The sequence below is a fragment of the Chelmon rostratus genome, chromosome 19 (assembly GCF_017976325.1).
Source record: "Chelmon rostratus isolate fCheRos1 chromosome 19, fCheRos1.pri, whole genome shotgun sequence".
Lineage (NCBI taxonomy): Eukaryota > Metazoa > Chordata > Actinopteri > Chaetodontiformes > Chaetodontidae > Chelmon > Chelmon rostratus.
Window position 1 is genome coordinate 16,310,274 of NC_055676.1, and position 21,967 is coordinate 16,332,240.

Here is a 21,967-nt window from a genome sequence, read left to right on the forward strand (position 1 = left end):
AGATGCATGTGTCGTAAACTTTAGTGGCAGTACAGCTTGTTATTAAGTGCACAAGACAAATACATGCACAAATTCACACTTTCCAAAAGCATATGACATAACACATACAGTAATAGCACCATTGTTACCTACTCATGAAGAATTGTGTCTCATTCCTGTGCTATGTCACAAATGCAAGCATGATAATCCTGATTCGGTTATTCATTTGGCAACATGCAGGACTAACACATCACTAACAAGGCAATCAAACAGCAAAAAAAGATGACTTCACATTACAGTACGTGTGTTAGATAAACAAAACACAATCAAATCAAGTATTTCATAACCTACCTGGGAGAGTGCAGAGAGAGGCTTTCAGCTGAATAAGGCTGTCTCTCTTTGGCCTGCTACCAGTCCTTTATACATCTGGCAGACCTCTAAAAGACCGCCATGAATGCTGCAGCATAAACTAATTAGCCTTCATTATGATGGACCATGCCAGATTTATTCATCAGACAACACAAATTCATTACATACGCTGCAAGGCAGTTGGATTTGTGCAGATAGATCATAAAAGGCCCTTATGGTGCCTCCTGCCTCTCTACAGTGTGACAGATTCAGTGCAGGAGAGAAGGCTGAGGTTGCTGTGCTCCCCACCCCGAACAGAGGCACGGTCACATGACGTCACGTTGTCTCCATTCATGTCGGCTACAGGCAGCAAAGAGGAGCTACTGCCAGTTTACCGTCTCGTTTCCAGAATTCCCCATGTGAGATATGCGTGCTTGGTTGCTTGAAAGCTCAACTTTTAATGGAAGCAGAAAAATGGCATTGAGATTGTATCATGGTACATGCAGCTTAGTATCAGTTATACTATTGTTCAGATCAGTAATATTTAGCATTTTTAGCCACATAAGAAGTGCATAATCCCAATATCACTGTCATAATATCCTGTTTAATCAAAGGCTACAGAGCAAAGACGTGCTCTGCGTTTTCCTGATCCTGCTCCATTTAAGCCAGTGTTTCCCAACCTTTTTGCATTGTGACCTTAAAATGATGCGACGCAGTCACTCCTCACAAGATATGGCCTTTGTGTGGACATGTAGTTAAACCAAAGAGGGATTTTATGGTTGTAGACTGTTTCATTTGGAGGATTTGTAGAGGGAAGAAGTAAACTTACCCAGTATTTTAGAAGAAAATGGAAAAAAAAATCAGCAACTTGGACATAATTTTGGTTTCTTTCGGTTCCAGACCCTCAGAGTTAAAACCACACATTTAAGCCATTTTAACCCCACTGCCTCAATGGTGGGTTAGTCATCACCATAACTCCCGCTGTGCAGCCAGCCATTGTTCAAACCCACAAGACTTCATTTCAAATTCTAGTGGCCATCCCAAAGTTTCCACAGATACCAAGATGTCAGGTTGAATTCTGGGGAAATGTATATAAAATGGTGCACATGGCACTGGGAATATTTGCCTTATATGTATTTGCCTCTTGAATATTTCACTTGTATGGCTTTAATGAGGAGTTGGAATGAGCTGCCATACAATATCACACAATGTGTATATATATATAATACAGTCAAGCAGTGTGGAATAATATGCCTTTTCCAACCTTAGGGACCATATAAGAGGAAAGCTGGATTTTAAGGGGTTAAACCTGCCCTGTAAACAAATAGACTTCGGTCTTGGGTTTGTTTCTTGAATAGCTGCACATTCTGTATTAAAACAACCAATTTGTGAACACTAGAAATAGCCATTCATATGCTCTCACCCCCTCTGTCCCTTGTTTAACAATATGAAAGCAAAGCAATATGTTTCTTTAAATCCCAGAGCTACCTTTGAGGTCTGCGATTGGACAGCTGCCAGGGGATTTCGTCAAAACTGTGACGAACAGCAAAGACCTCATAATGGCAAAGTGTCCTTTTTAATTGACACTTCCGGTTGAAAGGCCTTCCTGAAAATGGCTTTTACTTTTCATAAAGCTGGTATTATTACAGCCATGACACCGCCATCAGAACACTTAACGTATCATAAGTATGACATTTGGAAAAAAAAAGAAGAATAATATGAATAGAAAATAGAGTGTTATTTTCAGAGCTCAATAATAGTTTCAGCATGAGATCACTTATTGTTCACAATGTTGTACATGACATATATATCAAATTAGCCTGAAGATATGTGTAATATTAGAAAATTGTTTTATATGTTATTATTTTATAGAGATAATAAAGGTGATAAAATAGGTGATAAAAGTCAGTAAAATAAGATGTTTCATGCTTGCAAATGCTCTTTTTGATATTTAACAATGCATCATGATACACACACATATTTATGTATTTATAATATAAAATTAAAGTTCACAACACATAGTTAAAATTCATTAACTGCGTGCTCCTTAAATCCACGCCACAGTGCCATCTGCTGTTCCTCCTCCCAATAAATGAAGTTCAGAGTGAACCAGGTTTTTCCTTTTAACAATGTTTTCAGTGGAAGTTACAAGTTATTCATAGCAGTGCATACCAATGAGTAGAGAACGAGGGTTTTCTAAATGAATATTTAGAATTTTAAATGTTAAATGTTCCCAGCTCGCTTTAGTCAATCAAAAGAATATAATTACCAACCTAGACATGCAAACTGCTGAATGACGCAGCCAATCAAGCTCATTAAGACTTTCTAACTGGTAAGTTTAGGTTTAATTGTGTGGCCTGAAGTGATTTCAGTGATCAAGGGCTGGCAATCAGATATGAGAGGCTGCAGGTGAACTCATGAAGGAGTGGGTGAACGATTGAGAGCTCCTTTGCCTCTCGGTGTGCGGTCACCTCAAGGTACTTATTCATTTGTTTTTGTTAACAGTACAAGACTGAAATTCACCTCAGTAATATTGTGCAGTATCATCATATCAGGGTTTTAAAGTTTTTAAATGAAACATACTCAGTCTTTATCTGTGCATTCATTTCATACTTTTATTTCACTGGCGCATTTAATGTTCCTGGAATTTCGTCATTTCTCAAGACCCGGTACGTGATCACACGCAGGATCTTGTTGCCTCGCATAAAAGTAAACCAACAAATATTACAGGTGGCACTGCTCTGTGTCCTACCTGGTACTGCCCTTTGACCACAGGTGACTCATCCTGTTTCGTTAAGGTCAACCTTGGACGAGGATACGATACGAGCCAGAGATGCTCTCTAATATCCTGCTGGGATGCGTTTGTTGGGTTGTGATGTGACGGTACCCAGAGGAAACCTTCAACCTTTTCAACACAAAATGTTACTACCCTGTGTGGACTCCTTATCTGTCCTCATCTATTCCCTTCCCCCCGCAATATGTCTGTCAATACTGCCATGAAAGGGATCAGTCAGGTATGAGAATTTCAAACAGGACCACTTAATTCACACTGTTGACCTTTCCAGAGGGATAAATACGCTGTAATAAACTGTACAGAGACGCGATACGGATACGTATGCTGCATTGTCAAATTCTTGTAACTGAGCACACAACAGCTGCTTGAAAAATATTCATCATTGTCGATCATGACATCTTGTTTCGCAATCAACTTCTGCGTCATTTCCTCGGCTCTGGAAAAAATGGTGATGTTCAGAAAACTGAACGGGTCAAGTGATTTGTAGCAGCACAACAGATGTCGCAATAAAATCACGATGAAAGACACGTCTTCAGGGGTGTTTTCACGTGTTGCATCATATCAGTTTTAGGGGTCTCGGAATGATCTGTGTCACAGGGCTTTCTGTTCTATTTCTGATTCACTGCTTCTCTGATTCATTCATTTCCCCTCACCCTTTGAATAAAACACACAGTTTTGAGGTGCTTGTAATGTATTTTACTCATCAACTTACGCTATTTTCTACTTTTTATACTCCCATTACAGATACAAATTTTCTGACATTACAAAGTAAAAACATTTAAATGTTAATGCATCAGTCATATAATCTTATAACACTCTGAAAGGGGGCCATTCTGTATGATGAGTAATTTTGCTTTTAATACTTTATAATACTTTTTTACTTATTAGTTTACTTACTTTACTTATGTAAAAATTGAATGGACTTGCTAGTATTTATACACTGTGGTATTGCCAGAAGTGGAACGTAACTAAGCAAATTTACTTAAAGCTCTGTACTGAAAGGGATATTTTAGTGGTTTAGTATTACAGTTCAATAAAGTTGTGAGACTTGAGAATGGTCACAATTTCAGAGACGGTCCTCTGTGCCCCCAAAACAACGGTTTACCTTCAAGTGATGAAGCCCTCCAGTAGCGGTGTTCATTATAATGGGAGAAAAGGAGGAAGTCAGGTGACTTTGTTACAGAACAGAAAAGTCTGAAGTGATAGGAGGTTGAGATGGACGAGTGGGACACTGAAACTTGGGACTTGAGCACAGGACCCTTTAACAACCATGTCAAACCGACAGTGTTGTGTTTCTAAATTAAAAGCATGATGATGATACAGTAGTTCCCCAACCTTAGCTAAGTGTTTATTGCTGTAGCGATGACAATGAAGGTCTGCTAACCTTCAAGTTGTGCCTAAACCAAACCAAACCTTTACCACAGAGTCATCTTAAACTGGATTTATTTTCCAACAGTGATTTGTCAAGGAAGGCACAGATAAATATAGCCGTCAGATCTGAAAACTCTTCTATATGTCATTCGTGAACAAACAACGTATTTAGTTATTTTATTTGGAGAATCTGATGAAATTAAAGCACAAGGCCTGAATACGAGTGAAGCTCCCACAATGCTGGATCCTACATACCCACAGTGCAACCAACAGAACAGAGGAGAACAGCACATCTGGGTCCATCTCACCCTTTCCCCTTTCTGGTTGACAGCAGCCCCTTTAATTTGACTGGTGATGAATTCAAATTCTGAGGTCTTCGCCAGGTTGATAGAATTAAATAAGAATCCAGTACTGATATTTAGTTATTAGGAGTACAAATGTTATGGCCAGTCAGGCAAACAATTAAGTTGTTGCCACAAGAAAAAATAAATATTGGTTGATGAGTTGTATGGGATGTAAATTAATTACATTGCTGTGGCAAAGTGGAGCCACTGTCTTTATTTTGATAGCTGTTTGCTTTAATTATGTGACCTTTTACTATGAGCAGAGAGAAGTAGAAACCAGGTGTGTTTTAGCCCCACTTCCTACATGTATGCTGCTTGCAAGGTTCATAATTGTAGCTCAATGTTTGTGAATTATTAGTATTAACATACCCTCTGCTTCTGGCGGTGAGTACACACGATAAACCAAACTCCATTCTAACAACAGGTGTTTTATGGTAAGACCTTTTTTTTTTTACAGTAAAACTTAAATTACACCATCGCAAAGACTTGTTTTTGTTTCGTCTCAATCTACAGAACCAGTCGGCACACATCATATACTCAGTAACATCATTAACTCACCCTTGATAAAGAGTTTACCACAGATGTACACGGGCTGAGTAATATTAACCATGACTGGTAAACATATCATCATGTGAGAAAAGTTGTATGAAGTCTTTTTTTTCTCGAGACGGAGCTGCACAAAGTCTGATCAGCAGCAGCCTGATGTCACTTAAGGCAGCGGGGCCTGGAGGCGTTGACCTCAGTAGCCCGCTCCTCAGCTCTGCTTGAAGCTGGCTACTCCAGCATGCTACATGCATAACCCACACGAATCTCCAACTGTGTCTGTGGTCGAGTTGCATTGTGGGTAATGTAGGCAAAAGGTTTTGACAAGACCAGAGCAGACAAAGACCATATCTCTGGCTCCGCTGTATCAAATTTGATCTTTTCTTTAAACTGTCCAATTTTTAAGTACTTGTACTTTGAGTACTTTGATTTAAGTTATTTATTTATTACTTTGCTGCATTTCGGAATACATATGCAACCTTTTACCCTGTTAAAAGCTGTAGTTTCTAGCTTTTTAGATTTAACATTATTTAATATGATATATTCATGTTGCTTAAACTGCCTAACAGTATTAACAGTAACAGTAACTAGCTCAACCAGCTTCAATATTAAAATGCTCCTGAGGTGCTGTTCAGTAATAGTAATGCTGTTGTAGTACCCTAAAGACTCTGAAAGGGCAAATTCTGCATGATGAGTACTTTTACTCGGATAGCCTACTTTAAGTTTATTTTTCTGATAATACTTAACAATAACAAGGATTTTTCACTTTTGATATTATTCCTTTTATCTTCCATAAAGTGTCTGAATACTTCTTCCTCCGCTGGTCATTGCCAAGCTTTCCACCACGTTTGTTGAGACGGAAGCAATTACTCAGAAGTCCCGTCCATCATCGTGAAATGACGCGGACACCTCCTGCAATCACCCTGCAATCTCTGGACAAACAGTCGCCGGCAATAGGCTAATAATTACAGGCTATAGATGGTCATTTGTCATCGCCACTTTCTCATCCCGGCGCTGGCACCGCGCTACTTTGAAAACAGCCGCTGACGCACAGCTGCATCAGGAGGGGCATTTAACTTCCATCATTAGTCGCTTCTATCAAAGGCTTCGGGAGTGGAACTTCAGCAAGTCTGCAGCTGGAGCGCCTTCTCCGCCCTCCGCGACATCAGTTCACAGCAATAATAATAATAATAATAATAAACCCGACTATGGTTGAGATTTTCTAAAGTTAGATCAAGCTGATTAACTGCAACTAAGGATTAATACAGCGCTGTTTAGATCTTCCAGTTCCCCCGATAACATGGGCGGAGTGTGCATGTGCTGCTCATGGACTTGCAGACCAGTGTGGCCAGTTTTTCTCATTCTGGCTTCGATCCCTTGCATGTTGCACTGCTCAGAGGGTCCTGCAGCAGCTGCTGGCAAAATGTATCCACGCGGCAACCACTGGGCAGTAGGTAAGAGAAACTTCACACTATCAGTTTGAATATTGTATTTGCTTTATTCATTTGGTAAACATGCACCATATTTGGCTTTAGTATTTAGAGCCAATCACAATATCTTGAAGATTTTTGTAAGAAAATGTAGAATTATATCAAGCAGCTTTAGAACTCCTCTTAATCATAGCTGCATGGTTCATAGCTTTATTTAGCTGTTTTTAACACATTTTTACTCTCTACTAAACCAATGTTCATTTGTAATAAAGTATTGCAGTGACCTGTCTTATCAGTGTTATATTACTTGTGATTGTTTTCTTATCTTCTGATGGAGAGGCTCATGGAAGACAAATAATTAGATTCCAGTGAATTAAGATAAATTCAAGAAACATACCTCTTTTAGATAAAAAAAAAAAAAAGTATTTTATACTGAATAAATTACATTAGATTGTTTTCAAACCATCCAGGCTTGCATTGTAGTGAAAGTATGGATTTTATTTACAGATTGATAAACAGATTATTGCCTATCAAAGTGCTGTTTAACCTCAGATTTATTCCAGAACAGTTTATGCATCCCATTATATCCAATTTCCCAGGTCATTTGATGGGTAAGAAGAGCATCGAGAACTTGCCTGAACTGCAGGGGAGGAGGAGTGACTACCTCACACCCTCAGAAACAGCTGGGGCCACGAAGCTGGACCAGTACGAGCGTCTGATGGAGGCTCCGATGCAGCAAACGAACCAGAAACAGATGATGCCACAAACTGCAGACAGCCTGCTCAGCCTGCGCAGCGGCTGGAGAGAAGAGGACAGAGACAAATATCTCAGAGAGGTCAGTTTGCAGGTTGCACTTTCTACTTTAACTTATCAGTTTTGAACATTTTGGAAATAAGATGTTATGGTTACATGTGTTTCTCCATTTCATCACTGCATTATAGATGTCAGACCTGCTTCTTCTGGCTTTGAAACTGCAAGAACACGACTCCACCTGAACGAAAGACGAATTCTGTTTCTTAATCTACCAAACATGTGCCCTGTAATCACACATTCACACTGTATATTTGTTTTTCTGCTGTAGCAACACGCTGGAAGCCCAACAAGTTTATTTTATCAGCTATTTCCAATTTGCATATCATGCAGCGGTTTGATTACAGACTGACAGGACATGGTTATAAGATGAGAATGCTGAATAAATTTAACGTTGTGATAACTGCATTGTGGATGTCTCATCGTGCTTTGCACACCACAAGAGGTCTTTTATTGCTTTTATAACCCACTCGCTGTTTTTCTTCGAAAATATGTACTGCAATGCTCACAAACTTTGTGCCACCAGATGGCGCACATGTTCCACTTTGAGAGCATCTGTAGTTTCTGTTACTTTTTGAGTACCTTACCTGTTAGATGAAGCATTGAGACTTGAGATGATCATAATTACTGATGACAGCCGATCACCAAAAGCAGTTTGTGGTCAGTTTAATGAGTTTTGATGCTGCTTTTTCCCATCTGACAAAATAAGTACAAATACACCGCAGCATCTGTTTAGCACAGCATAGGACAGATAGTGATGGGGACTATTATTAGCCTTCATGGGTTGCAGACAAGAAGAAATGCTAATTGAAACAATTTGGTTACACACATCATTTTCCTTGAAAGCCAAAGGGAAGTTTTCTCTTCTGTCCTCTTCCCTCATTTGTCATGGATGATTGGCGAACAATAGAGGTACAAGCCAGTTTCACCCCATCATTATGAGTCTAATCCCAGGAGCGAATGGGATAAAGTTTACAGGAGCTAATGAGGAGGAAATAAGTGGGTTGACAAACTCATTCTGTGAAACAGAGGGAGGAAGCCCAGGAGTTTAAGATGCCTCTTAATAACAATCTCTGTTCTTATTAATGCATCTTTAAATGAAGTGATTAGATGTTCAGGTGGGATGAAACTTGATACCGTAAAGTGATTAAATATTTCTTTTAATCCAAAATTGCATTTTTAGTATGATGTTAGATCCCATAAACTACCCTATTTTAGACAGCGTTTGCAAATTCACCCCATAATACCAGAATTATTCTTAAAAAAAACACAGCCGGCTGCCTTCATCACTAGCTTTGCATTTAGTGTTACATGCAAGTTTTACTGCTTTTTTTTTTTTTTTTTTTTTGTTAGTGGATTCCACCACTAAGGGGTGCTGTATTCAATATATGTCTCAGTGTGGCTGAGCCCTCATGCACCTCCACTCTGCAACATGATTAATGATGCTTTAAATAATTTGTACATAACTGCGTAGTTGATCTGTTAATATCACGTCATATGGATGCTTTTCTGCTACATATTTCCTTTTGCGTTGCAGTCACTCCTGATGGACACACACATTTTTTTTTATTCTGTATATATTTCAGACAAATGTCTCATATGAGACTAATTGTTAGAGGAAAGGTGATCAGCCACTATCTTGTTCATGGATTTTACATATAAAGTTTATTGTATACAGAAAAAAATTGCATTCATTAAATCTTTCATGATGAAGATCAAATACCAGAATGCGGGTGAATGAATCAAAATAAGGAGTTCACAAAAGTAGAATAAATACTGATGGGTGCTTATGGACTCTGGCATAGTGGCAACAGAACAGTGAATAAGGATGGGCTGAATGAATGAAAAAGCTTTACAGTAAACACAGCTGGCAGAGAAGATAAAGGAGAAGAAAACCATCAGATCATCAGTGTTCATTAGTTTCATATTTTACAGGAATTTCACAGTTAGTGTCACAGATTTCCTTGTAGTTCTTCAAATCCCTTTGTTTAGCATTTCGAAGCAGTATACAAACATTGATAAATGGCTTATAAGACATTTGTGTGTAGTTGTAAGCAGCAATAAGGACATTCGTCAAACTTTATTCATGTAAAATTAAGTATTTGTCAACAGCTTCTCCTATGAAGACATATTTTACATCATTGCAGTTTTTCTTTACGGTGTTGTCATTCATTATGTTTATACCGCAGCCTCCACTTATGGGTGGCCACAGGAGGAGCTAAAGTTATTGATAAATGCTTTAATAAACACTTATATCTACTTACAACTTCATTGTACCATTTATCAATCATTTTTTTATATACTACTTAAAGTATTACCCTTTTAAGTGACGAGGATGCCCCTGATCCAGGACTGTGGATTTCACTCTTCAAAACCAAACAAAATAAAAATCCCATCAGCGTGAGGATGAAGTCTGTCTTTAAAAAGATGCAGCTTGGTGTGTTCTGGGTTCTCGTGTCCGTTTTAAACCTCCACTCTGCATCACCAGGTCTTCCCAATAGACTGAATATGTTCCTTGGCCTTCATCCTCAGTGAGGCAATACTGGAGTTCCTTGGGTCAGCTGAGCACTGGTACACCGGGGGCGGGGGGCACATAGAGCCCATGTGGGGCAAGTGAGGGCTGTGTCCCAGGGCCGGGGAGTTAAGGAAGGACGCCGGCAAGGAAGAGGGCATGGAAGGGGGAGGAGAAGGGGTGTAAGTACCCGGGAGGCCCTGCGAGCCCGTGATGAAGCCAGGGAGGGACTGCAGGGAGGTGGAGGTGGTGATCGGGGTGGAGAGCCAGGGGTCAAGCTGCAGACTGGAGCCCAGGGAGCTGGTGGGAGAGCGGCTGAAGGAGAGCAAGGAGGAGGAGGAAGTGTCCTGGAGCTTGATGGAACTCACCTCCAGCTTCTCCTGTCGACGCCACTTGGCCCGCCGGTTTTGGAACCACACCTGGAAAAAATAGGTTTTTTATTTTCAGTTCAACTCAGTACAACTTTATTTATCCATCCCTGCAAAGACAACAGGAGCTCACCACCAGTCGACAGATAATAGACAGGAGGAGAAAGGAAAAAACACTTTCTCAGTGGAAGAGAATTAAGAAAAAAACACAAAAACTACAATCTTTAATCTGTCAATGCAAAATGCGTGAAAGTATTTAAATATTTAGAAATGCGGAGGACGAGAGTATGATAGATATGAGGTGAGCTATTAAATAATGCACTTTACATTGCTATATGAAATATATCCAAAACATTTGTGAATGAATTTGCCTCTTTGATATTTAAGCCAGATAAATAAAACAGCGTTTTGTTCTGCAGCAGCAAACATAAAATTTGTCTTCACTGTGCCAAAAAAACCTTATTTGGCCGTGGACAGAAGTTAGAATGTGTGAATAACAGGCTACAAGGGAGAACAATCTTGATTTTAAATTAAATATCCCTACAAAAAGATTTGAAGCAAATATGTTACTAATATGAAAACAGCTTCTCTAAATCTGTAGTTATTTTTTAATTTGATGTAAACTAAACTTTTAATGTACACCTATGGGTGACATTTTTTGTTTTTCATTCTGTTGTATTAAATGCAAATATTACAGATGTTTTTTTAGTGTTGATGTTAGGAAATAATGCATATGGTCACAAAATTGAAGCCATTATTTGTATGCAGCAGTCATTAATGCCTGCAGTCCTACCGCCCGAACAAACACGTGCACAATGAGGGGAAAAAAGGCGATGAGAGCGGTCACGTTTCTGCGGACTCACCTGCACTCGGACCTCCGGCAGGTTGACCTTCAGCGCCAGCTCCTCCCTGCTGTACACGTCCGGGTAGTGGGACTTTTCGAAGGCTCTCTCCAGTTCGTGAAGCTGGAAGGTGGTGAATGTTGTCCTGTTCCGGCGGTGCTTCTTCTTGGGGTTCTCATCGTCGGACAGTTTGCCGTCTCTGTCCGGTGAGTCCGGGCAGACCGAGGCTTCAGCGGCGCTGCTGGCGCAACACACACCTGCGGAGGAGGGACAGTGTGAGGGGGAAAAAGTCAAGCTTTGGCCAAGTTGAAATATGCTACAGTCAAATTTGGACAGTTTTAAGTACTTTGGCTTATTAATGTGTTTTGAGTTTTTTTATTCGTTCATTTTTTGTGGTTGTTTTAGGCGACAGTCTGTAAAATCTGCCGAAAGTTAAGAGACTTTACGCACTAGCAAAAAATTACACGTCGGCCTCTAATTAATCGAACAAATAGTAAGAATACTGTTTAGTTTTCTTGAGAAAGAGGTAAGAAGTTATCTAACGGTTTTCAACACTGTAAAGTATACATTTTTCTTGACTGTTTTGATACTGGGGTTTGGTGAAAACTGGGTCACTTACTGTCAAAACTTTCTGAGGAGTGACTTTTCTTCATTGGGGTCACAATTACATTCCGCTCAGCATCTTTAATCAGGACCTTTTCTGTCATGCTGAAGGAGGCTGACTTGTGGAAGATGGTGTCCTCTTTGAATCCCAGTATCGCCTCTATGCTGTGGATGGTGGACGGGTTGTCCCCCGGGCTCTGGACCAAGCGTGCGGAGGGAGACAGGCGCTCATCCATCATCATCATTTGGGAAGCTGATCCAAGAAGCCACATTTGTCGGAGAAGTACAAAAAAGAAAAAAAGAAAAAAAAACAAGGTCAAAAACTAGACACACTCCAGCTTTCTTTTCGGATCAATCGCTGCTCTTGTGTTTGGTAAAGTTGGAAGTTACAAATCAGAACCGAGGGCTTCTTGAAAACTTGCGCACGGGATTTACGCACCAGTAACACCGTCTTGCTCAGTGGATATGGAGCATCTTCAGAGGGGGCTTTTAAAGTAGTGCCTGCTGTAAGACCCCCTGCTCATGCTGCACCCCCGCTGCACGTCAGAGAGGGGACGTCCTGTTGGATTTGGCCCTGGATTTAGGGGTAACTGTGCGCCCATGCAGGCACCAGCCGCACCCTCCCTAACTCCTCCCCATCTCAAGTGCATCAGTCAGTGCTGGCTCTAAACCGACTTACATAAATCTTAAAACCATCTTTCCACTCCTCCAGATGTCATGTTCATGTCAGTCTGTGAAAAAAAGAGGCAGATTAGGCCCACAGATTAAGGTACAACAAAATCATAATTACAAGATTTCTGGTCAGGACACGGATTGCAAGATGACAGCTTAATATTTAATCAAAGCGTCAAGATATTGTTGCCAAAACGAATAAACGTTTAATTTAGTTGAAAAATGATTTGTTTTATTGATCTAAAGGGAAAAACATGCACCTCCTGACATATGTTGACAGTTAAATAGCCTAATTTAGTCTCATTAGAAATTGATTAAATCTAATGAGTCATAAATCAGACTTTAAGTATGAGGAGTTTCTTTAAGCAGCTTCCTATAGGTGTTGAGTCAAAGAGGGTGACAAAGCCCAAACAATAACAAATTTGGGCTATAACCACTTAACAGCAAACAAAGATTGACAGCAGTGTGGTAATCCTCCTTAAGGGGATTACATTATTTTACTCAAAAGAGTTAAAACCCCTAAAACTATTTAGCTTTTCCTAATTACAGAAGGTGACCTTATCCTTTGTTTGCCTGAGAGCGGAGGGGGGCTCAGAGGGAGAGAGATGTGAACTGAGCACTGTTTTAATTAGCACCAAAAAGTTGTTAGGCAGGCGCATGCAAAACTGCATTTAAACAGCGACACATTTTTAAAGGTGCTGCAAGTTTGCTTGTGTTTGCACTGGAAGAGCTCTGCAGATGTTATGGCACACATAGCCTACAGGACATAATAATAAGTTACTGAGATATATTGAAAAGTTGAATTGAATTTGAACTGATTCAGTTTTATTGTCAATATGTCAGCAATGTTTTGACCTGTGGAAAAAGCTGAGCACTCTGTTTCTTTCTCATTCGCTCGATACGCAGATGGCAGTTAGCCTTGAAAGTCACATGCACACATGCTGAAAGAAGCCTCTGCATCAATATAATAACCTCCAGTGTTTACAATACCACAATACCAATAATGAGGCGACATAGGAAATATCTTGTAGGTTTCTTAAGCTTTTTAAAAAGTATGTGTGATAAAATGACATCAACTCAAACTTAATTGTTTTTGTTCTTCGATCCAAACAACTTTTCCAAATCTGAGATGGGTCATAGCACTGACCACTTTTGTCCGCTATGATCATCTAAATCTAAATGAGAGATTTAAGCATTAAAGGATTAGTTAAACACTGAAACTATGCTTATTGCCTTGCCACGAGTTTAATTGATGCCATTCTTATACATGCGGTTAATGTGAAGCTACAGCTAGCAGCCGGTGAGCTTAGCTTAGTATAAAGACGGGAAACTGAGGGAAAGAGGTAGCCTGGCCTCTGTGCGAAGCTAAGCTAGCACTCGCTAGCACTGGCTTAATATTTACCATACAGATACCGGATAAGAGTGTTATTAATCTCCTCATTTAACTCAAATAAGTTTATTTCCCAAAATGTTTTAAAGATACTTTACACTATGTGGCCAAAACCAAACCATACACCCCAAAACACACATACAGCCACAGCAGGTTGAAATACTTAGCTAAATGACTATAGCTAATATTTCAACCATTTGTCCATTGGTTTTAGCTAACTATTTCAACCATTTGTCCATTACTTCAAGCAAACTATGTAACTATTTGTCCATTACTTTCAGATAACAGATTACTTTTAGCTAAACTGTTTGTCCATGACTTTTAACTACGATTTTAACGGTTTGTCCATTAGGTTTAGCTAGCTATTTCAACCATTTGTCCATTACTTCAAGCCAACTATGCTAAGTGTTTGTCCGTGACTTTTAGCTAAGTATTTCAACCATTTGTCCATTATTTTAGCAAACTTTTCAGCCGTTTGTCCATTACTTTTAGCTAACTCAACCGTATATTGAAATACTTTTAGCTAGCTAGGCTTATTTCAACTGTTTATTGAATTATTTGGGCTAACTACCTGTTTGTCTGTTACTTAACTATTTCAACAGTTTGTCCATAACTTTTAGCTAATTATTTCAACCAGTTAGTTAATTTTTATTTTAAGTGGACTATTTCAGCTGTTTTTTTTTTTTAACTCTCTCAACTTCTCTGCTCGCTAATAGTTCTCACTTTCATTTACAACCTGTTACAGCTGACTGTGAATATACTGAAGGCCTACATTTTAAAATCAAACCCTTTAATTTACATTTCATACATGCAGGCGTCTTGAAATTGCATTGAATGGCCTTTGGTGAGTGGCTGAGATTTTCTGTTTCTGTCTTTCTTTATGACAGGTGTGTTGTTAGCTGTTAGCTCAACTTCCTTTTCCAACAAAAAGAAGAATGAAATATCTGGTACTGCAAGACTTCAATTTGTCCTGTTGTATCTGGAGAGAGAGAGATAAAGAGAGATAAAGAGAGAGAGAGCGGGGGCACAGGCTGACAACCTTGGCTCTGCTGATCCTATTAGATGGTAATCTCCAGTCTTTATAAATCCACAGCCGTTTAAAATTGGGTTCATGTGAAACTCTAAATGTTGAGGATTCCTTCCTCCCCCTGTTCTGCCTAATCACCCCTAACAAGTGTTTGGATAATGCCCAATTAAATTAAGACCTTTTTGCTTTATTCACTGTATTAGCCCTGATTCAGGTTGATGGGATTAATTGTAGTTGATCTTAAATGTTCAATGGTTGCAGAACAGAATATCTGACCATTTTAAAAGCCACTGAGGATTCGAACCATGAAATGAGATGTATTTGATAATCAAACAAGACGTCTTTTTCCAAAATCAGGATCCTTGATTGTTTAAATGAATTATAATTCACTTAGATATGGATCTTAGAAAAGACATGAAGTTTGTAGTTGTGGTAAAGCTGCATATGACTGACTTATTAATGACTTATTTATCAGTGTTCTAGCACCCAGCTTCGCAAACACAGACATATTCATATATTCAATATACATCTTTATTTGAACAATACATTTGTTTTCTCAGTTTGAAGTGCCTCCATATATTTCATCAGCAGTTATGTACATTGTTTTTATATGTATGGAATAAATCATTCAGTATTTTAAAGTTATGATTTGTGCAAATCTGCAAATGTCTCTGCAAATGTTCCAGGCTCAACCGTTTTGTTATGATTAAGATGTGTACATGGACAAATTCTGAGTAAATTAACATGTCAAGACTGATGAGAAAAAAGAATCTAAATCTCATAATTAATTCAAACAACACATACAAAAAAAAATCTAGAATAACCAGCAAACCAAAAGGAAAGTTGAAACACTCAGACAGGATTGAATTTTTAACTTAAATACGCTTTTTTTTTTATAAGCAAGTCTTGGTGTATTGTTATATATTTGACTGAAAATCACACTTTTAGAGACTTAACTGTCTCATTTTACAACGAACAGAGAAGAAAGTGAACATTATATCAAAAGGAATCATGGCTTTGAAATGTACTGTGGCCTGTGGCTGTCAAAAGCAATACTTGGCTGGGAAAAACCACTTTTCTACATAGTTAATCTAAAGAAAATGATCAGGTGGGAAAGGGATTGGGCACCCTGTTTTTAGTTGAAAGTATTTTTAGTTTATTGCAATTATAAGTAAATTATGACCCATTCAGTAACAAGCTAACAGGGAAATCCTTCAGTATATGCAGACTGGTGGCAGTGATAATAAAACACCTCGGTGTGGCAGAAATATGATTTCTCTTTTTAGTGTTTATAATAAAGGTGGATTCTTTGCAGTAGCTTGCAGTGTACAGAATGCTACAGACTTATTAACACTGCTCGCTCTGCAGATTCCCAGAAAGTGTTGTGGTCTCCTTCCTCTTCCTCTGCATTACTCAAGCGCAGACGACCCCTCTGGCCTTTCACATGACGGAGCACTTCTCCTCTGCTTTGCTCTTCAGCTCGGTGACGGTGGCCGAGGCCTTCTCCTTCAGCTGGTCCATGTCCATGTTCTGCAAGTTTTGGAACTGGCCCATGATGGAGTCCTTGCCCTCCTCCTCCGTGGCGTCCTCGTCCACCATCTTGAGCAGCTCCTCGGGAACGTCCACGTCGTCCCCGGCCATCTCAATCATGTTCTCATCCTGCTCGCTCTGCGGACGACAACATCGTGACAGAAAGCACGGTGAGAACGCAGAAACACACATCTGACAGCAGACGACTTTACATTCAGTGACATTATTGATACAGAGGATGAGGAAGTCTTGAATTATCACTTGCAAAAATAAACAACCTACAGGCTGACTTAAAGGCTTTTTGCAGGATTTACATACTGTCTCCCTGACTGATTTTCACTACATACATTTTATCTTCCTACTGGTGCATGCAGATCTGGCCAACATTACATGTATCAACCGGTTTATCAGAGGACATCCCACTAAACTGGACTATACATAAACCTAATTTTGTTGACTGCTTTTTGATTAACTACATTATCCTCCTTTGATTTAACCTTATTTCTAATGTAACACATTGAAAGCTTTAAAATACAGTGCATTGATCTGGGTTTGAGATCAAAGTCTGAGGAGACAATCATCTAAACTAGGAAGCAAACAAATAGATGAAGTCTCGGATTTGTCTTAATCCACAGTCAAGTAGCGGCGCTCGAGGATATTCTGCTGTCTTGCGTTTTCTACGTTTCTGTAAAGCAGATTGAGTTTGTCTTCACTGTCTGTGCCTCCTCACTTCATGTGCCATTTCACATATTTATAAATGCTCAATTCAAAGCCTTGCCGACAAAGTCAATCTAATCACTTAATATCTGGAATAGTCGTGCAATAGGTTCTACTGTGACTACTTTAAACGTCAATCTGTGGGATTATCTCAGCCCTGCTTTAGCCTTTCCTGTTTGAATCCCAGCGATAGTCTAAAGATATCTTCTATAACCTTGCACGAGACTCTAATTCCATTAGACTAACAGCAGCAACGTCCTGTTTTTACTCATACTGATACCATTAAAAAATGTAGACATTTCTTCTAACTCACACATGATCGCATGTCTGCGTGTTATAAACCTCCTGCCAATTAAAAGAAAAGAATCAGCAGAACAGGATCCCTTTAGGGGCCTTATTGTTGCTGGAAATGCATTTAAAATGCATGTTTCAGTGCTAATAAAGACATATCATTTCATTGTCGTGTCTTTTTCAAGCTGGCATGCAATGTAAACATCATTTATGGAAAATAATTACATTTATGTGTATAGCCTCCTACCATTGTCCTTGTCATACTGTGTATGTCTGGGTTCAATTTAAAAGACAAGTGTCAAAGATAACAGTGAAAAGAAATACTGCCATTGTTTCAAGCAGAAACTGAACAAAAGGGTGTCTGTTGCGTGAGACTATTAGAGACACCTCCAGCAGCCAAGGTCATCACTGCATTCAGATGAATAAAAATAATGTTATTAGAAAAGCTGTATTAGAAACTGATTTTGCGCTTTTGCCATAAAAGCACAAAGTCCATCACAAGTTTCCAGCTTTAGAGTCATTTTAGGATTAGAAGACAGTCTCCTAGTGTTTTTTTTTAAACTGCTTCAATGAAATCCCAACGTACCTTTTGTGCTCCCTCCATTACAGCTTATTTTTCTTTAACAGTCCTTTAGAATGGCGCAGTCGCTCGCTTTACATCCACTAAAGTAGATGTTGTTCTCTCTCAAAGCCTGTTCTCACTGCCCGGTGCTCCCTAATGAGCCTGGGACACCTGCTCAGCGGCATTTGGCTTTGTAAGACTCAAGGTGCAATATGGGACACACACTGTAGGTTAACGTCTCCAGGACGTGGGTCGAACGTCTTTCTCGCTAATCTACTGGCATGATTTCCACCTCCTGTCATCCAAGCTGCAGCTGCCAAGTGCTGCTGTTAGATAAAGATAACCTGAACCATGAAGCAGCCATTTGTTGCTCTACCTGCACACTCAGGACACTTTGAAAGCCATTTAATAGGGACCGTCTATTAGAATTACCAGCTCTTATTAAAAGAGTGACACAAGGAGTATATGATGTAATGAAAAGACACTTTAACACCCCACATTTAGCATTTATAAGTAGGTGTATAGAAATTCAATGGAGATATAAGTGTTTGTAATGTAATTTAACTTGTTAAATATTAACATAATGCTTACATGTGTTAAATAGTGGGGTTGAAGTGTTACCTTGACTATAAATAATTAGATTGAATTATAATGCCTCTGTGTTTATTAACGTATAGTATTGAAACTGTCGGGATCAAACCTCTTTACCTTTGGCAGCCTGTATTTTTCTCTGAGGCACACCCTGAGTGTTGCCCTCTCTGCCTTCTTGTGTAAGAAATCTGCATCTCTCTCCATCCTGAAATAGAAATAAAAAGCATTACTGGCACAGTAATGTGTACTGTTGGTCTCTAGAACATCCCAGGTTGTTAAAGAAAAAATATTATTTATTCTAATCTCTTTACTGGAAAATACAAAGGTAAAAGCTGCAAGGAAATAGCAGCAAGGTGCAGTTGTATGACCTCGTGTTTGTGTTGGAGCTGTTGTTTGTCATTGGTCATTGGTCTCAACGGCTCATGAGCAGCATAATAGATTTCTGCACTTTGATTTTCCTGACAAATACCCCCCCCCCCCCACTTTGTTTTGCTTTCACTGCATCTTAATCCAGCACAGTCCAATACATACATACACATCAGCACAGTCACATAAACAACAGAGGGACACAAAATCCTCCAGTTCACCTGGAAATCATTAAAGCAGGAAATCATGTTGTTTAATAAGACTGAATATAGCCAATGAGGTGTCGATTAAGATCAATTTTATTTAGAAAATAAAGTTTTGTTACAATAGACATACTTCATTCAAGTTGGACTAACCTTACCTTTCCATAAAATCTATTTTAAAAGTACATGCTACTTTTATGCATGAGTTACATTTGTATATGTAGTTTAATATTATTATTATTTAAATAGGGTCATTTGTCGTTTTAGAAATATTTCATAGGCTGAAATCCTTAAATTCATTAGCCTTGGTAATGTAATAATGTTACTGTCATTGACTCCAGCACTAGTTCACGTCCTTTACATTCATTCTAAATTACATATTAAATCAGATTTTGCTGTGACATGAGTGTCAGTAACATCTGAAACCATAAGAAAATAATAAATCAACATTTCTTTTATAAGTGAACTTTTTATCTTATCCATTACATCTGTGCAATTATCTTGTGCGATATTGCTTATCTTTTAGTGTGTTATATATTTTATACTGTGCAATAGTGCAAAAACACTGTATTTTATTATTAATATACTACTACACTCATGTGTAATTCCAAACTTTCTATTGTGAAACTGAGCCATCCTTCACAAGGCAATATTATTTTTATACTCTTTTTGTATATTATGTACATATATATAGTTGATTTATCCTTTTTATTGTCTTTTTGTTGCTTTTCTACCTCTCCTTTTTTCTTGCTGTCTGTAACAAGTAAATTTCCCTGGCATAGGAAGTTTTATCTTATCTTTTCTTATCTTATCTTATCTTATCTTATCTTATCTTATCTTGTCTTGTCTTGTCTTATCTTATCTTATCTTATCTTATCTTTTCTTATCAAAGCCTATTTAGTCCAAGTCTCTGTGATCTTCCAGTAGCCTGCACTTTGTGAGACCCTGCGTATTTCTAGATTTTCAAGGCGAGACTCGCATACTTTCCCTCAGCCAATTAAAAATGGGATTATTAGGCCAGACTGAGTCAAGCAGATTTGCAATCAAGCCAAGACGCTGCAACTTAAACTCTAGTGAAACAACAACACAGTGAGGTGTCTAACCAACCATCAGTGAACTGTACATTTCTGCTTGCTCTGGCTGGACAGATTATGCAGATATATCTATGATTTATAAAGTCTTTCATGTTCTGTCCTTTTAATTCCCATCAAGCGTTTGTGTGCATCAGGATTTGTCGCTGTGGTTCTGAATGTTACTAGACATCTGCCATTATGGAGGATGTTGGCATTTTATGTCATCTTTTTAAAAGAAACTCATTTCCCAAAACGTAGAGTGGAGAGGCTGGATTAATCTGGTTATGTAACACAGGCTGACTGGATCTGCTTGATGCTGCAAAATCTACTCTGTATCACAAAAATCCCAATTCCGTTTTTTTCAAATTTTCAAAGAAAACATTTAATATTTCCATAATTTCTTCAAAATGGAATTTGAAATGGATAAATCAAAGTGTTGGTATGTGTATATTTTATTATGTAAATGCAGGAACTGAAAATTAATACAAGACAAAATGACATGAATGCATTTGTAAACAGCAACGTTGTGGTGGACAAGACCAAGCTAGCTGCTGCTTGTGTTACTGGAGAGGTTTAAAAGTCTATCATAAACTAATTCAATAGATAATCCAGAGAAAATAAAAGAAGGAGGACAATAAAATGCTTTAGAAAAACAGTTGTGGCTCTATTATAGAAAACTGTCCTTCGATGTGGAATCTGTTACAACAGCTATCTAAAAGGGTGATCCAAATGATGTAGAAATAATATCGCAGGACTGCACCACCTCACGTCTTCCTTATTTTTAGTGTTTCATCTAAAATGTTTCAACATTTACTGCCCTTAAATGCATGTTTTCGAGCTCTGAATAAAACTACTCAGCTGTGCTCAGAAGAAGTCTCTCAAAATGTTGCACGTAAATGCTCTTCATGCAGAAACAGATGACAGATTATGGGAGATTATTGATCCATGTCCAGCAGGACCTTTAGTCTCAGTGAGTTATTATGTAGAAAATTCCGGAAAAAAATGATCAATAATGGTGGAACGTCTGCTGTGACCTTCAGCAACAGATGCATCTCTCCAAAACACAGCTAGTTCATTGTAACATCGTGAAAATTATGACTGCATGAGTGTTTACATGTAGTTAGGTTTAAAAAATACAGTTAAGTGTTGTGCAAAAGAGGGGAGAAAGTAAAGACTGAAGGGTTGTGATGCAGTGGAAAAAGGCTTGTCAAGGTCAGTTTGCACATTCTGCAGCCATACTGTTTCTCAGTGGGCCAATGGCATCAATTCAAAGCGGGGAACTGTCTGTGTTGCTACTTACTTCTCCTCCACCAACTGTTTTTGGTACTCTTCATACTCCTCCCGTGTCATCCCTGCTGCTTTGGCTGGATCTGAGGGGGTGGCCTCCTCTTCTTTGTCACCTCCGCCACCAAGACCCATCCCTGACAGGGGGTTCCCAATCATGCTCTTGATCAAGAAAGCCATCCTGAGTTGTGTGACTGTTTACTCTGCGAGGACGAGAATGTTTTTGTTGCTGAAAAGGATGCTGCTCCCGCTATGGTGCCCTCCGGTTCGCCTTCCTATAGCTGTCAAATCCAGTGGTAGCTCTCTAGCTAACCTGC

The 21,967-nt window shown here is 38.9% G+C and overlaps 3 protein-coding genes across 3 annotated transcripts; 1 reads left to right on the forward strand and 2 right to left on the reverse strand.

Moving 5' to 3' along the window:
- Positions 1 to 6,553: 6,553 nt before the first annotated feature.
- Positions 6,554 to 7,864, forward strand: LOC121623579 (gastrin-releasing peptide). The gene is made up of 3 exons (XM_041960906.1): positions 6,554 to 6,833; positions 7,409 to 7,644; positions 7,751 to 7,864. The coding sequence occupies exons 1-3, from the start codon at positions 6,680 to 6,682 to the stop codon at positions 7,802 to 7,804; spliced, it is 444 nt and encodes a 147-aa protein (XP_041816840.1). The 5' UTR covers positions 6,554 to 6,679; the 3' UTR covers positions 7,805 to 7,864.
- Positions 7,865 to 10,008: 2,144 nt separating this feature from the next.
- On the reverse strand, positions 10,009 to 12,216 carry rx3 (retinal homeobox gene 3). The gene is made up of 3 exons (XM_041960746.1): positions 11,961 to 12,216; positions 11,363 to 11,598; positions 10,009 to 10,550 (listed from the first exon to the last, which is right to left on the reverse strand). Exons 1-3 carry the CDS (start codon positions 12,214 to 12,216, stop codon positions 10,101 to 10,103), a joined length of 942 nt encoding a protein of 313 aa, XP_041816680.1. The 3' UTR covers positions 10,009 to 10,100.
- Positions 12,217 to 15,568: 3,352 nt separating this feature from the next.
- Positions 15,569 to 21,967, reverse strand: cplx4a (complexin 4a). Its single transcript, XM_041960589.1, has 3 exons — positions 21,667 to 21,967; positions 18,842 to 18,929; positions 15,569 to 16,701 (listed from the first exon to the last, which is right to left on the reverse strand). The coding sequence occupies exons 1-3, from the start codon at positions 21,828 to 21,830 to the stop codon at positions 16,474 to 16,476; spliced, it is 480 nt and encodes a 159-aa protein (XP_041816523.1). The 5' UTR covers positions 21,831 to 21,967; the 3' UTR covers positions 15,569 to 16,473.

Excerpts from the sequence above, each read along its gene's own strand:
- rx3 (XM_041960746.1), bottom strand. The coding sequence starts at position 12,216 with ATGTGGCTTCTTGGATCAGCTTCCCAAATGATGATGATGGATGAGCGC. Across the intron at positions 11,599-11,960 it reads CTCCTCAGAAAGTTTTGACA|GTGTGTGTTGCGCCAGCAGC; the intron begins GTAAGTGACCCA and ends CCTCCTCCGCAG. Across the intron at positions 10,551-11,362 it reads TGCCGGAGGTCCGAGTGCAG|GTGTGGTTCCAAAACCGGCG; the intron begins GTGAGTCCGCAG and ends TATTTTTTCCAG.
- LOC121623579 (XM_041960906.1), top strand. The coding sequence starts at position 6,680 with ATGGGCGGAGTGTGCATGTGCTGCTCATGGACTTGCAGACCAGTGTGG. Across the intron at positions 6,834-7,408 it reads CGGCAACCACTGGGCAGTAG|GTCATTTGATGGGTAAGAAG; the intron begins GTAAGAGAAACT and ends CCAATTTCCCAG. Across the intron at positions 7,645-7,750 it reads GAGACAAATATCTCAGAGAG|ATGTCAGACCTGCTTCTTCT; the intron begins GTCAGTTTGCAG and ends ACTGCATTATAG.
- cplx4a (XM_041960589.1), bottom strand. The coding sequence starts at position 21,830 with ATGGCTTTCTTGATCAAGAGCATGATTGGGAACCCCCTGTCAGGGATG. Across the intron at positions 18,930-21,666 it reads AAACAGTTGGTGGAGGAGAA|GATGGAGAGAGATGCAGATT; the intron begins GTAAGTAGCAAC and ends TTTCTATTTCAG. Across the intron at positions 16,702-18,841 it reads AAAAATACAGGCTGCCAAAG|AGCGAGCAGGATGAGAACAT; the intron begins GTAAAGAGGTTT and ends TGTCGTCCGCAG.